Raw genomic sequence first — 17001 nt, forward strand, 5'->3', positions numbered from 1 at the left:
CACGGGGAGATCAGCTCTGTGCTTTGTGACCACCTAGAGGTGTGGGATAGGGAGGGCGGGAGGGAGGGAGATGCAAGAGGGAAGAAATATGGGAACATATGTATATGTATAACTGATTCACTTTGTTATAAAGCAGAAACTAACACACCATTGTAAAGCAATTATACTCCAAAAAAGATGTTTAAAAAATAAATAAATAAATAAATGTATTTATTTTTGGCTGAGTTGGGTCTTTGTTGCTGCGCGCGGGCTTTCTCTAGTTGCGGTAAGCAGGGGCTACTCTTCATTGCAGTACGGGGGCTTCTCATTGCGGTGGCTTCTCTTGTAGAGCACAGGCTCTAGGCGCGCAGTCTTCAGTAGTTGTGTCGCGCAGGCTCTAGAGTGCAGGCTCAGTAGTTGTGGCGCACAGGCTTAGTTGCTCCGCTGCATGTGGGATCTTCCCCGACCAGGGCTCAAAGCTGTGTCCCCTGCATTGGCAGGCGGATTCTTAACCACTGCACTACCAGGGAAGCCCTCCAGTCCATTTTAAGCCCTCCATTTTCTGCCAGTCTTCCAAACCTCCTGCCTTTTCTTCCTTTCAGGCCTGGATTTCATGTTAGATCATCTGGACCACTCTCTTTCACAGCTGCTTTCAACTCTTTGTCCTTCTACTTTACAAAATTCTAAAACTAAAACCTTCTTTGTTTCTATACCCTCTACTCTGTGCTGAGTACTGCTCCAGAGCATTCTATAACTTTTGTATTGGTGCCACTGCAAATTCATATTTCAATGCTAAGCCTGGATCTTGGGACTCCTTATATACTACTTTTACTTGGTCATTCCTCTTTTTCATTTGCTTCAGCAATTATATATCAAACCTCTGCCACTCTGTTCAAGCTTCCTCTCCAATAACCTCGCTGTCAGTATGGGAACTCTCCTTCTATTTTTTTATATAAATTCTCCTTTAAATTTTTATATAAATTTTATATAAATTTATAAATTTTTGCAAGGTAATCAGGCAAAAATTTGTTTAGATTCCTGGGCTTCTTCACCTGTCCTTCCTGTCCTGTCCCAGAGGTTGAGGTGCTCCCTCCCTGTTCAAGCCAACCTTCTGCTGTGTTCATAATCCTATCACTTCCTGTTTATTATGGAATTTTGCACTGTCATTTAATAATCTGTATCTTCAACCCCCTCCTGTTCTCCCTCAGCTTATAAGTGTGGTCAAATCTCTTATTAAAAAACAAAACAAATCCCTCCCTCCCCCCGCCCCTCGGCCCCCGGTCTTGACCCTGAGTCCCCTTCATGGTAACTGCTCCTGTCCCTTATAATCACCTTCTTCAGAGTTGCTGTCTCCATCTCCTTACCTTTCAGTCATTCCTCAACCCACTTCAGTCTGTCTTTGGCCCCACTATTTCACTGAAACTTTCTAGCAAAAGTTAGGTTTGTCCTGTTTGTAAAATCTAGTGGCCTCATGTTAGTCTTATTTTCACTTCTCTAGCATTTTATATCATGGTTTGTTAGTTTTTTTCTTGAAATTCTTACAGTACTACCTTAGTTTAGAAATACTGTACTCTCCTGATTCTTTTCCTGTCTCTCTGACCATTCCTTCTCTTTTTCTTTTGTAAGCTTCTCTTACTCTGCCCACCTCTTAACTTCTTGAGGGTGCCCTTAGCGCATCATTGATCTTTTCATTCTATATAGTGTCCCAGAGTGATTTCCTTCATTCATACGACTTACTGAAAGATTCTAGTTCTGACCTCTCCCCTGGGTTTCATACTTGAATATCCAACTGTTACTAGCCATCTGTAAATTGCTTCAGTTCATCTATTCAAAACAGTACTTATGGGCCTCCTTGGTGGCGTAGTGGTTAAGAAGCCGCCTGCCAATGCAGGGGACACGGGATCGAGCCCTGGTCCGGGAAGACCCTGCATGCCGCGGAGCAACTAAGCCCGTGCGCCACAACTACTGAGCCTGCGCTGTACAACCCCCAAGCCACAACTGCTGAGTCCCGTGTGCCACAACTACTGAAGCCTGTGCACCTAGAGCCCGTGCTCCGCAACAAGAGAAGCCACCGCAATGAGAAGCCCGCGCACCGCAACAAAGAGTAGCCCCCGCTCGCCGCAACTAGAGAAAGCACGCATGCAGCAATGAAGACCCAACACAGCCAAAAATAAATAATAAATAAATACATAAATTATTTAAAAAAAAAAAAAAAGTACTTACATCTTTCCCCTCCAGCTCTAGTCCCTGCGTTCTTTTTTCTTCCCATGTTCGCTTATCAGTCATCAACATTAATAACCCACCCAGCCTCACAAAAATGGCAGAATCCTGCAAGTCATCCTGTCCTCCTCAAACTCTTTTCCTCCACATCCATTCACCATGTCCTATAGATTTTTTCCCTAGATAATTCTCAAACTCACCTCATTTTTTTGCCTGCTACCACTTCCTTGTTAAGACATCATCATCTCTTGCTAGATTACTGTAGTACAGCATATATCTGTGTCCTGGTTGGACTGTATGTTTTTCATCTTTTTCTCTCAGGTACATAGTACAGTGCTTGACAGGTAGTAGGCACTCAGTTTGTGTGAACTAAAATCATTTTCTGAAACATACTAACTTACATATGGCCTAATACTGTATTTACTCTATCAGATAAGTTTAGGTTCTAGCTCCTGACCTAAGAACCTTAAAGGGGAGGAGGAAAAGTAAACAAATATGTGTAGATTCTTCACAGTGTCCCAGGTAATATGCCAGATTATACATTTAACACCTATTATGTAACATAATCTTTGAAATTATCAAGGCAGTTGTTCCCATTTTATAGTTGAAGTGAAGTATTACTATCCTGTCATACAGCTAGTGAGAAGCAGAGCTCAAATGCAACCCCAAGTCTTTCCTGTTCTAAAGCCCTTATTTTTTTTGGCTACTTCTTACTTAAAAGAAGTCCACTATGTTTAATCTCTTCAAGTTTGCATATCCAATTGCAGAAACTTAAGCAGTAACTTTGAATCACCATTCTTTTGAATATGTTTAATTTTTTGGCTTTTGATAACAAAGTAATGAAATAGATTTATTCCCTTACTTTGTATTGTGGGCAAGAAAATGGGTATTCTTGTAACTTTTTATATCAGGAATTACTGTTGTGGGAATAATGGGGAAACTTAATGCTTAATAGTTTCGTAAATTCAATAGAGATGATAATTGTTAAAGCAGTATGAATTTTATGAAAATAAGTTGCTTAAAATGAAAAGGTATATAAATTCATGTAATTAGTTTTATTGAGAAATACTGTACTCAGTAGAGTAAATTTGTCATCTTTTGGAACTAGATTTTTAGGTTATTATACATGAAGATCTTTGAGACGAGCTTCTCCATAATTTTATACTAATATACCTAGATGCTCTGTACAAAATATTCTTTTATCCAGATAGGAATTTTTTATTATGTAGACTGTCCTTCACCTTCATGATCTAATTCTGACTTAACGTGTTTCATATAACATTCAACCTGTAGGCTGTTTTTTGCTATATGCTTTACTGGTTGTGAGTAGATTTTTGTATGTGTATATACCTGAATATACACTGTTTCTTTCATTTAAACAGTAAAACTAGGCAAATTCGGGGCATATCTTATCTTCCTGTTTGTGTTTTAAAGTTTTGTAAATCTAAGACATTTAGATTTTCAAATAGTATACTTTTGGAGACCCCTTTCCCCATATCCTTTGTATAAGACAAGAGACATGATCTAAATAAATTCATTCTGACTTATCTCATTTATTCTATTAGAAAAGTACTGTGTTTACATTCAAAACTGCTGTCGATTAGATCTGCAGCTGCTGATTTATAGCACTGTCAAATGCTACTTTGATGTGCCCGTTCTGAGTTTTTGTTTTGTATTTTGGTCTGATAAAGTTTAAAAGTGCTTAAATTTGTTTTCACTGAGTGGAAGTTTCTTGAAGGCACTTTTTCAGAATCTTTTCACTGAACACTAACTCTGCCAAAAAGGATTCTGGCAAACTCTGCCTAGTGTATCTGTGTTTTGGGAGATATGTCTGCATATAATCATATTAAAAACTCTGTATAAGGCAAATTGTTTCACTTATTTTTATCCCATGTTTTTCAATCTCATTTTATCAGAGATTTCCCCCTGTGTATCAACTGTCAACATTGCATTTGAACTAGTGGTTCTAGTGACTTATTTTGGGGCTGCTGCTACTGGATGAACTACCAGTGACCAAGAAGATTTCTAGTTTGACTTTTTACTCTTTTAGATTAAGGCAAGAAAGGAGGGACAAAAATGTGTACCCACGTTTTTAACTTGTTAAAAATGCTTTCAGGGAATTCCCTGGTAGTCCAATGGTTAGGATTCGGTGCTTTCACTGCCGAGGCCTAGGTTCAATCTCTGGTCAGGAAACTAAGATCCTGCAAGCCAGAAGGCACAGCCAAAAAAAAAAAATGCTTTTAGTTTTAAAGGAGTTTATTCAAAGTTGTTGAAACTAAATTTTAAAACATTTTCATGGGATATAGCTTATATGATATTTGAGAATATGAATGTGTAACCCTTTCATTCCATTTTTATAAATGAATCATGAAAAGCCATATTCTATCTCTAGATCAGTGAGTTTCAAACTACAGGCATAACCAGTAGTGAGTTGAGAGATCATTTTAATGGGAAGGGATCAGCTTTTTTTAAAAATAAAATACAGTAAAACAGAATTTTAAAATCCAGATATCTTGCAAATAAGATGGACAATATGTGTGTAGGTATACTGAGTCACATAAACTTTGCTGCTAGTCTTTACCTACTGAAAATGAATTGTTTGTGGCCTAGATATTCAGCAGTTATTCCTTACAATAGCAACAATATTATTTTAGGGAAAGAAGCACTCATAAGTGTATTTATAGAGAATTTTAAGGAAGGACACCAATAAACCAGTGCAAGTCATCTGGATAACCTTTTATTAGGTAGAGAATTATGAAGTGAAAACCCGGATTTTAATTGCACTAGGGTTTTTCCCCTGCCTCTCGGTAGAGGTAGAGAAATCATTTAACTTAAAAATTAGAAAAACTACCCTTTTTGTTGGGAATAAATAAGAGCAGAAAAATAAATATGGTGCTAAGCCAGTTCTGCTTATATTTTTAATAAATCCATGTTTTTATGTAGAATAATTAAAATGTCAGCTTCCACAGTCTCATTTTGTGGAAAAATTATATGCTTATTATTAAAAGGAAGAATATCTATAATTATTATATTCCATTTACAATAATTTAAATTATAATAGTTATCTAAATCGTGTCAAAATTATTTCTTGAGTTGCATAATTCATCTAATAATTTAGAGATGGTATATTTCTCATTAATTGTTTTTAGATAATTTAATATAGGAACAATCCATTCAGTTTTCTATTAAAGCTTTTGTAAAAACTGAAAATATTACTTTTGGTATGTTTCTCACAAATGAAAAATAGTATGAGCTATGAAAAGGAAATTATTAAATACAAGAATATACTTTTAACTAAAGTTTTAAATGTATGTGATCTAAATAGAGTCTGTCCTAAAGCAAAGGAAGATAACATTTACCACTTTAAAAATCATTAAGCCGTATTGTTATAGCATATTTATAAAATATAAATTACCAGCTTTACTTATTGCTGTTTTAAACTTGAATTTTAAAATGGTAAAAATTTTATCAACTTCTTAAAATTTTTAAATCCTTTATGTTTTTCCATATTTCTTATTATTCGTATATGTATTTTTACATTTTAGAATGGCTATCTTCTGTGTATAAACAGCAGTGGCTTGCTATGCTCCGGGCAGAACAAGACAGTGAGGTGGGGTAAGTATGGTACAGCATTGTTCATTAAAAAAAAACAAAAAAACTTTTTTTTTTTTTACTGAAATATAGTTAATTTACAATACTGTGTTAGTTTCAGGTGTACAGCTAAGAGATTCAGTTGTATGTATATATATTTTTCAGATTATTTTCAATTATAGGTTACTATAAGATACTGAATATAGTTCCCTTTGCTATACAGTAAATCCTTGTTGCTTATCTGTTTTATGTATAGTAGTTTGTATCTGTTAATCTCATACTCCTAATTTATCCCGCCACCCCTCCCTTTCCCCTTTGGTAACCATAAGTTTGTTTTCTTTGTCTGTGAGTTCTTCTGTTTTTTATATAGATTCATTTGTATTATTTTTTTAGATTCCACATATAAGTGATATCTTATAATTGTCTTTCTCTGTTTGACTTACTTCGCTTAGTATGATATTCTCTAGGTCCATCCATGTTGCTGCAAATGGTAATATTTCATTCTTTTTTATGACTGAGTAATACATATTCCATTGTATATAAATCTACCACATCTTCCTAAGCCAATCATCCATTGATGGGCCCTTGGGCTGCTTCGATGTCTTGGCTCTTGTAAATAGTGCTGCTATGAACATTGGGGTGCATGTATCTTTTTGAATTAGAGTTTTCATCTTTTTGGGATATATGCCAAGGAGTGGAATTGCTGGGTATGGTAGCTCTAATTTTAGTTTTTTAAGGAATCTCCACACTGTTTTCCATAGGGGCCGCACCAATTTACATTCCTACCAACAGTGTAGGAGGGTTCCCTTTTCCCCACACCCTCTCCAGATTTATTATTTGTAGACTTTTTGATGATACCCATTTTGACTGGTATGAGGTGATATCTCATTGTAGTTTTGATTTGCATTTCTCTAATAATTATTGATGTTGAGCATCTTTCCATGTGCCTGTTGGCCATCTGTATGTCATCTTTGGAGAAATGTCTCTTTAGGTCTTCTGCCCATTTTTTGATTGGGTGGTTTGTTTTTTTGAGTTGTATGAGATGTTTGTATATTTTGGATATTAACCCCTTGTAGGTCACATGATTTACAAATATTTTCTCCCATTCCCTAGGTTGTCTTTTCATTTTGTTTATGGTTTCATTTGCTGTGCAAAAGCTTTTAAGTTTGATTAGGTCAGGTCCCATTTGTTCATTTTTGCTTATATTTCTTTTGCCTTGGGAGACTAATCTAAGAAAATATTGCTACAGTTTATATCTGAGAATGTTTTGCCTATGTTCTTTTCTAGGAGTTTTATGGTGTCATGTCTTATACTTAGGTATTTAAAGTATTTTGAAGTTTTTTTGTATATAGTGTGAGGGAGTGTTCATATTGATTTACATGTAGCTGTCCAGCTTTCCCACCACCACTTGTTGAAGAGACTGTCTTTTCTCCATTGTATTAATATATTATTGCCTCCATTGTTGTTGATTAATTGACCACAGGTGTATGGATTTCGCTATGAATTTTTAAATGTATTCATTATGTTGAAAAACCAGTAATGGTATTAAAATCAAGAGCTGTTAGAGAAAAGATCATGTAATCAACTTTTATTCTTATATTTCTATAACTATCAATATTATAAATATTTATCTTTTTGGTCAGTTAGTATAACAGAATGTTTGCATTGTCACTTGCTATATTAATAAAATTGAATAATTCATATACTTTGTTTCACTTAGTGTTATGATATTCTTTTAAGCTATTGAAATATTACCTGGAATAATGCTTTCATAAAGCATGATCTTCATATATATGTATAGGTAAAGCCAATTTTCCTATTTGTGGCAGTATTGTCAAATTCTCACTAATGTAATAGGGGTTTTTTTGTTGGTTTTTTTTAAGTTCTTTTTAAAAAATATTTATTTATTTATTTATTTATTTGACTGCACCAGATCTTAGTTGCAGCACATGGGATCTTTAGGTGCAGCACACGGGATCTTTTAGTTGCAGCACGTGGGATCTTTTAGTTGTGGCATGCGGGCTCTAGTTTCCTGACCAGGGATCGAACCCAGTCCCCCTGCATTGGGAGCGTGGAGTCTTAGACACTGGACCACCAGGGAAGTCCCCTGTAATAGGTTTTTTGAAGACTTGAGTGTAAGGTGAATTAACCCATCTGGTTACACAGGTGCCTTCATCAAAAGCATATGACCCTTCTAGAAAATATTTATGTACTGTCTTCATTTTAAGAGAAAGCATATTATCTGTTCTTTCAATGTGTAGTGCTTTGCAGTTCAGAGAAGTACTTCCACATTTATTGTTTGATCTTTATACTAGCTCCTTGGTATAGGCAGTGTGAAGGGACAGTCCACCTGTGAGTATATAAAAAGGTTTTACATTTAAATTTTTTTCTGCCCGATCTCTTTTAATTTATTTTTATACACTAAAGAACTTACTAAAATAATAGCCTAGTTGTGTTTATAGCTAAACAATGAGTGTGTGAAAGGGTTCTATAAACTTAAAATAATGATTGCAAGATTATTATCCAGGGTTCTTAGTTTCTACTTTACTTGTAACTTATATCCCATCTTTTCCCAAATATATTCATAGCATACTTATCTTGCACAAATACAGTAAGATTGTTGAAATAGAAATAAGAGACCCCTCCAAAAAATGAGAGTTAATTATTTACTGGAATTCAGATTTGAAGCATTTTGTAATATATGAAATGTTTTATAAACCATCCTACCTACTTCTTTTGTATATTCAGTTTTTAAATGTTGGATGTTCTCTATTTTTCAAGATTTTCCTTATCTGTATCCTTTTTGAGTTTAATATAGAGTCTCACCTAAGAGACTGAGTTAGAATAAGTGGCTTTCTTGCCTTCACAAGTATATGACTGTATTGCCCCTAATGAAGCACTCTCTTCCACACATACTGAGCATCTGCTCGCTACTGTAGGGCTGCTAAAGTGAGAAACACAGTGTACTCCCTGAACTCTAGGTTATAATCTAGGAAAGTCTCCCTCCAGGGTTCTTCTCTTCCAAACGCTTTTCCACATTGCCAACAGGATTAGCCTCCTAAGTAGAAATATAATTTCACTTCCCTGCTTAAATAAGACCAGGGACATTTGATGATAGTTAGGGATTATTGCTTTATGTGTGATATATATTTACAGATTAAAGGATATGATGTCTGGAGGGTCAGTCTCAATAATAATCAGTTGGGAGGGATGTGGGGAGAAGTGGGTTGGGAGTAAAACTAAAACAGGATTATTGAACCTAGATGGTGAGAAAATATGGCTCATTGTACTATTTACTTTTTTTTTTTTTTAAGCAAAGCTTTTATTTATTTATTATTTTTTAAATTTATTTATTTATTTATTTTTGGCTGCATTGGGTCTTCATTGCCGTGCATGGGCTTTCTCTAGTTGCGGCGAGCGGGGGCTGCTCTTCCTTGCGGTGCACAGGCTTCTCACTGCGGTAGCTTCTCTTGTTGCGGAGCACAGGCTTTAGGTGCGTGGGCTTCAGTAGTTGTGGCGCGTAGGCTCAGTGGTTGTGGCTCACGGGCTCTGGAGTGCAGGCTCAGTAGTTATGGCTCACAGGATTAGTTGCTCCACAGCATGTGGGATCTTCCCGGACCAGGGCTCGAACCTGTGTCCCCTGCATTGGCAGGTGGATTCTTAAACACTGTGCCACCAGGGAAGTCCCTATTTACTTTTATATGTTTGAAAGTTTTCGTAAGAAAAAATTTTAAAGTAACAGAACAAATACATGGGAACTCTCTCTTATCTACAGGAAAATTTGAAACTCCTGTGAACGTAGCCTGTGGGGCCCTTCAACAGTCTGTCCCAAATGCCTTTCACTTTATCTCCTCTCATGCTCATTTTAGGCTCCAGCTGCACTAAGTTCTTCATACATTTAGTACCCTTTCATGCTCCGCTCCTTTTTTGCTAGTCCTTCTACCTGGAATGCCCTTCCTCTGCATAGAGTTCACCCCTGACGTCTACCCCAACAAACTCCCTCTCAGGCACAAATAATACTTCCTCTGTGATGATCCCCACTCTTAATCCCAGGCAATAAATCTGTGCCTTCTTCATGCTCTTAACATCAGTTCTCTCCACCTTATTATATTATTACTTATGTCTAGTTCCCTACTAGACTGAGCTCTTGGATGTCAAGGATATGTTTTATTAATTTTATTTACATTTCATTATTTTTTATGTATTGTATTTGTTTCAATATATTTATTAGATAATGATGATGATGATGGCCCCAGTATCTAGGTACTTAATAAATGCTGTATATGAATGAATGTATTTTATCATTTGGAATTCTAAACTAATAATAATGTCATTTTATTATTACATCTTGAAATAACAGTGTTTCTCTTAGTTGATTAAGGTTTTTAAAGTAAGAGGGCCAAATAAAGATTAATTGATAAAATTCTACAGCTGTTTTCTATTAAATACTGAGTTTGTATAGTGGTACTACTTTAAAAAATGGCTTGTGTGCGAAACAATAATATCAAATGGTAGGTGATACCAAGTCACGTCTTAAATAATAGATTTTAATTTAATTTTACTAAGTAATTAGACTTTTAAGTGTTTTATTTTCTCAGTAAGCAGAATTTCTCATAGATTTTTTTCCCCTCTTCTCTGGTTTCACTGTGCCCTAGTAAAAGTATTCTAGAAGTCAAGGCAATAAATGAAACACTAAAGATTTAAAAAATTTTTTATTTAGCAAAGGTAATGGGCTAGATGTAATCATTGCATTTTGATTTTTATCTGTACTACAAAATTTTATTTTTAAATCTAGTAGAAAGTTTTTCTCTTGGTTTAACTCAGTTATTTTTCAAATATTAGTTGCTTATTTTCCATGAGATTTCATGTTTTATATATATTTCTAGGCCTCAAGAAATCAATAAAGAAGAACTAGAGGGAAATAGCATGAGGTGTGGTAGAAAGCTTGCCAAAGATGGTGAAGTAAGTATGGGTTGTGACTCTTAATAGTCTTATACAAATTGTTGTACTATTAGTGCAAACTATACTTTCAATAACAATCATGATACATGTTATACCTCAGAAGAGCTTTTTTGTGGATTAGTTTCTGTAGCATGATCTCCTGGGCAAGGAGTTACATACTCAGTGGTGATTGATTATTCAGCCTTCCCTGAGACTGTTGAACTTTCTGGGTCTAGATACGTGATATAAGAAGATCCCTCAGCAAACCAGAAATAAAGATAAATAAGACGTTAAATGGGAGCTGTTACATAGTCTTAAAAGTAGTTCTTTCTATTACAGTTACCCTAGATCAAAGACATTCAAACGCTTTTGATTGCTACCCACATTAAAAATTATGTATTTCATTAGCACCCAACACAAATGCATATAAGTGAAACAAAAGTATTACAAAACAATGCTTACAGCTGCTGTGTCCTATAGATGTATTTCTACTTAATTTTTTTTAAAAAGCTGATTGTGACTCATTAAATTGATTTTACAGCCACTAAAGAGACAACTACATTTTTTTAAAAACTCTACCCTAATTGTAATTTTCATCTTTGAAAAAAATTCAGCCTAATTTAGATAACCATTTGGTTGTTTTTCTCCCAGATTTTCCCTCATTTTAACTTTAATTTTGAAAGTTTCATTATTTTATGTTTGCATTAATAATTGCAGAATATGAAAGAGGAATAGCATCTTATTTATTCCTTAGTCCTCCTTATTGTTGCTTCCAGACCTTGTTCCACCCTCATCATCATTGAATCACAGCTCCTTTGAAGTGTATACTTCTACACCACTCACTACTCTGACTGTGGCCATCACTCGCTTGGCTTGCTGGCTTTCTTTCTCCCTACTCTTCTTATCAGTCTTGGTGATTTTAGCATCTGTTCCCTGACCTTCCTTCCCTCCGTGATCTAGTGCTCTACCCGACCTCAGGAACCAATTTCCTATAAGCATATCCTCAATTTTTGTATCACTAATTCATGTACCCTCTTCAAAATCTCCATTTTAAGCATACCACTTGCAGACTCCACCTCGTGTTATCTTTCTAGCACTCTCCCTCTAGTACCTGGACTCCCAACAACTTTTTAACCCCACTAGAATGTACAGTACATTGTTCTTACTATCTTTTCCCCATTACCCTCTCACCACATCCCTACTTCTTTCTTTACTTGACTTGTATTTTATGTTCCATCTTAAAATTGGTCCCTGGCTGGGGTGGGATGAATTGGGAGATTGGGATTGACATATATACACTATTGATACTATGTATAAAATAGATAAATAATGAGAACCTACTGTATAGCTCAGGGAACTCTACTGAATGCTTTTTGCTGACCTAAATGGGAGGGAAATCCAAAAACGAGGGGATATATGTATACGTATAGCTGACTCACTTTGCTGTGTAGTAGAAACCAACACAACACTATAAAGCAACTATACTCCAATAAAAATTAATTTTAAAAAGTTATTGACCAGGGCTTCCCTGATGGCACAGTGGTTAAGAATCCGCCTACCAATGCAGGGGACATGGGTTTGAGCCCTGGTCCGGGAAGATCCCACATGCCGCAATGCAACTAAGCCCGTGCGCCACAACTACTGAGCCTGTGCTCTAGAGCCTGCGAACCACAACTACTGAGCCCGCACACACCACAACTACTGAAGCCTGTGCACCTAGAGCCCGTGCTCCACAACAAGAGAAGCCACTGCAGTGAGAAGCCCACGCACTGCAGCGAAGAGTAGTCCCTGCTCGCCACAACTAGAGAAAGCTGGTGCACAGCAACAAAGACCCAGTGCAGCCATAAATAAATAAATACATAAATACATAAATAAATGCATAAATAAATTTATTTTTTTAAAGTTATTGAGCAAAATTAAGGCTGGGAACTTTTGTAGATAACAATTAATTAAAAACAATATACAAGGTGAAAAAAAAATTGGTCCCTGGCTTATACTCTTAACTTCCTTTTTCCCTTTTTCACTCAGTCAAATTCACCAGGCAAAACCCCAGTTCTTGTTAAATCCCACCTTTCCATGCATTCCATGCGTGCTTCCATACAAATGAATGTGACTAAAGAAAAACACCATACAAACCCCAGCAGGTTTCACTTGAATGTTGTAACTGTAAACTTCAAGCAGGTTTTTAGTGCCAAATGGTGATCCTCCTACATTTCCCTAGTGAATTTATCCTCCTACTCCTGGAGTAACTCTCATACCTTCTCAAAAGGGCAATGCTACCACCCTTATTCTTATCCATTGGCCTTGCTTCTTTCTTCATTCAGAAAATAAAAGCAGTAGGAAGGGAGTCTGTGCATCCTCCTACCAACAATACTACCAGTCTCCCTGCATCTGCAGCCGTGTGCTGTGCTTTTCCTTTTACTAGAATGGATGAACTGTCTGCTTCTATCGTAGTCCACCTCCTCTTGTAATGGACCCCATCCCTTCTCACTTGTTCAAAAGGTTTGCTCCTACAGTCATCACCTCACTCTCCTGCATCATCAGTTTTTCTCTTCTGTATCATTCTCATTTAGCATATTAACATGCTACGGCATCACCCATCTTAAACCATTCCCTGACCCACATTCCCCTCTAGCTTCCACTCCATTTCTCTGCACCCTTTTTAAGCAAAACTCATTGAAAAAAGTTGCCCGTATCCACTCCAATTCATTTACTCCAATAAAGTCAAGTGAAACGCTGTGCCATTGTCACCAGTGCTTCCTACATTCCAAGTCGAGTAGTTTTTAGTCTTCCGAAAGTTGTTGGCAACATGACCCATCTGTTCACTCACTCCATGGAGATTTTCTCCATTTGACTTCCAGGACAGCATATTGCGCTGGTTTTCTTCCTGCTTCGTTGGCTGCTCCCTCTAAGTCTTTGCTAGATCCTTCTCTTTCTCAACAAATGTTGGTGTGACTGGAGGCTCAGTACTTGGACTTCTTCCGTATCTGTGCTCTCTATGCTGACTCCTAAGTGATCTCATATAGTCCCATGACTTTACACCAATTCCTAACTCCTGTATCCAGCTACTCACTTGACATCTTTCTTAGAATTCTAATAGCCTCTCAAATATAATGGTCCCAGCTGAACTCTTTGATTTTCATTCCCAAACTCCTCCTTCCAAAGTATTCTCCAACCCATAGATAACCCCTCTGTTCATCCACTGTATAAGCTCCACACTTCAGATTCTTTTGTTCCATATCTGTTGTCCATAAGAAGTTCCTTTGAATATATATCTTCCAAATATATTCTTTTTTCTTTTTTCTTTTTTCTTTTCTTTTATTTTTTTTGGCTGCATTGGGTCTTCATTGCCGTGCATGGGCTTCCTCTAGTTGCGGCGAGCGGGGGCTACTCTTCCTTGCCGTGCATGGGCTTCTCATTGCGGTAGCTTCTCTTGTTGTGGAGCACAGGCTATAGGTGCATGGGCTTCAGTAGTTGTGGTGCACGGGCTCTAGAGCGCAGGCTCAGTAGTTATGGCGCTCGGGCTTAGTTGCTCCGTGGCATGTGGGATCTTCCCGGACCAGGAATCAAACCCATGTCCCCTGCATTGGCAGGCGGATTCTTAACCACTGTGCCACCAGGGAAGTCCCCCAAATGTATTCTTACCATGTCTACCACTACAACCCAAGTCCAAGCCACCATTATCTCTTGCCTGGACTGTTGTAGCTTCATAACTGCTCTCCCTATTTTTACTCTTGTTCTTATACATTCTGTTTTCCACACAGCAGCCAAAATCATCTTTTTAAAATGCAAGTTAGATCATGTTACATCCTTCCCTAAAGTTTTCCGTTAGCCTCTTACCACAGAAGAAATCCAAACTCTTTCCTACTATGGACTCTAGGCCATATGTTTTCTGGCCCCTGACTGACTCTCTGAACTCATCTCCAGCTTCCGTCCCCCTCAGCTATTGCCCTAGCCACATAGCCTTTTGGCTGTTCCTCAGATATGCCAAGCATGTTTTTACCTCCAGAACTTTGTACTTGTTCTCTTTGTCTAAGTCACTTTTCCCCAGATAGCTACCCAGTCCGCTCCTTAGTTGACTCAGGACTCTAGTCTCGTAGCATCTCCTTAGAGAGACGTTCCCTGACCACCTGCCTGAACCAGCAGGCTCCCCAGCTGCCAGCGCACCTCCCCTACCCTGTTACTCTCTCCTGGCATTCTCTTCTGTCCTCTTCCATCCCATTTCATGTTTGTTGTTCATCTCCTCCTCCACACAAACACACACGTATTAAAATATACATTTGCTAGGGCAGAAACTTCTTTACTGCCATTTCTTCAATGCCTAGAGCAGTACCTGGCACAAAATATGTGCTCAATAAATATCAGTGAACTATTGATTTAATGTTGTAATTCAGAGGGTCAACCAAACACTTGAAGTTGTAATTTCATTATACCACGCCACTTTACTTAAGTCTCTCATTAACTATTAGGTGATAGAATAAACAAACTTGTGAACCTCATGATGGTATTTAAAATAACTCAGTTGTGTATCTGTTGGTTAGTTACTTAAGGTATTTTAGGGTATTTTTAAAATTTATGTAAACTAAAAAAAACAGTTCACTCATTTCTCCCACTCCCCACCCCTCGCCTCTGGCACCCACCAAGCTGTTCTCTGTATCTGTAAGCTTAGGGTTTTTTTTTTTTAATACATATTTTTTTTAGATTTTACATATAAGAGAGATCACACAAGGTATCACAAGGTATTTCAGAGTATTTTTAAAGCAGGAAAAATTTTAGTGGATTCTTACTACCTCTATCTAGACTCCTCGTCCCCTAAACTATACCTACTTAGAGTTGGTATAGTTTATACCTATAAACTAAGCCATATTAGTTATGATAAAATTACAGTGTGGAGAGTTGATGAAACAGATCATGAAGAGACGATATTAGGAAAGTACCTTAAGGAATAATGATCATAAAGGCTGCTTTTGCTGGCTTTGATATGTGCTATGTGTATGTGGTAAACCTTGTATATATATCACAGATATATTCTGTGTGCTAAGCCTTAAGGCACTGACAAAAAGTAGGGACCCATAAGACAGAAATACTTGAAATGAATTAGAAAAAGAAAAGACAGTTTGAACTTTTTATTTTTGACTTACTAATATGATAAACTGAAGTAAATCTTTCTCCTTTGTATTTTAGTACTGCTGGCGGTGGACAGGTTTTAACTTCGGCTTTGACCTGCTTGTAACTTACACCAATCGTTACATCATTTTCAAACGCAATACATTGAATCAGCCATGTAGTGGATCTGTCAGTTTACAACCTCGAAGGAGCATAGCATTTAGGTAGGATGAGATTTTCCCACCCCACTCTTCCTCACTCTAGAAGAACTATATGAAATGAAATAAAACCATAATTTACACCAACAATAGTAGAACTTTGGTAAGATACAATATATATGAAACTGCAAGGAAATGATAAGGCTCCATTCCTACAAAATGTATTAATAATCAAAATTATAAGACCCAGATCTAATATGTCAGGAAGAAAGAATGGGCTGGAATACGAATGGTGTAGGATTGATACTGGGCTTGAAGCTGTTGCCTTGCTGCTATTCCTAGAAAATAAAAGGTCCAAACTGGAAATACAACAAGGTATTCTTACAGGAAAACATGTCTGGTATTATCCTTAACTTTGTATAGGGTTTCAGATGTCCAACTTTGCCTAATAGTTGAGCTGGCAATATTTTTCTGGAGAGGATGCTGACAAATTGGAAAATAGCTTAATGAACGGATTATTTAAAAGTCATATATTTATATTTACCTTACACCATACACAAAAATTAACTCAAAATGGACCAAAGACCTAAACATAAGAGCTAAAACCATAAAATAAGTCTTGGAAGAAGACAGGGGAAAAGCTTTATGACATTGAATTTGACAATGATTTCTTCAGTATGATACCAAAGCACAGGCAGCAACAACCACAAAAAAAGTTGAACTTCATCAAAATTAAATCGTGTGTCAAAGGACACTTAATAAAGTGAAAAAACAACCCATGGAATGGGAAAAAATATTTGCTAACTGTATATCTGATGAGAATACGTAGAGAACTCCTAAAATTCCCCAACAAAAAAACAACCTGATTCAAAAATGGGCAAAGGACTTTAAATAAACATTTCTCCAAAGAAAATATACAAATGACCAATAAGCACATGAAAAGATGCTCAACATTACTAATCATAAGGGAAATGCAAATCAAAACCACAGTGAGATATACCACCTC

The 17001-nt window shown here is 36.8% G+C and overlaps 1 protein-coding gene across 2 annotated transcripts in view; it reads left to right on the plus strand.

The window, feature by feature from the left end:
• The window catches only part of GMCL1 (germ cell-less 1, spermatogenesis associated), a 48963-nt gene that overhangs the window by 23655 nt on the left and 8307 nt on the right, over nt 1-17001 (plus strand). Inside the window, exons 10-12 of one of the 2 annotated variants that reach the window (XM_061210670.1) lie at nt 5745-5814; nt 10677-10752; nt 15916-16061. In XM_061210670.1, coding sequence (XP_061066653.1) covers nt 5745-5814; nt 10677-10752; nt 15916-16061 — 292 coding nt within the window. The remainder of the gene's footprint in view (nt 1-5744; nt 5815-10676; nt 10753-15915; nt 16062-17001) is intronic. The other variant, XM_061210671.1, reaches the window with a different exon arrangement.

Source organism: Eubalaena glacialis, chromosome 14, assembly GCF_028564815.1.
Source record: "Eubalaena glacialis isolate mEubGla1 chromosome 14, mEubGla1.1.hap2.+ XY, whole genome shotgun sequence".
Taxonomy (NCBI): domain Eukaryota; kingdom Metazoa; phylum Chordata; class Mammalia; order Artiodactyla; family Balaenidae; genus Eubalaena; species Eubalaena glacialis.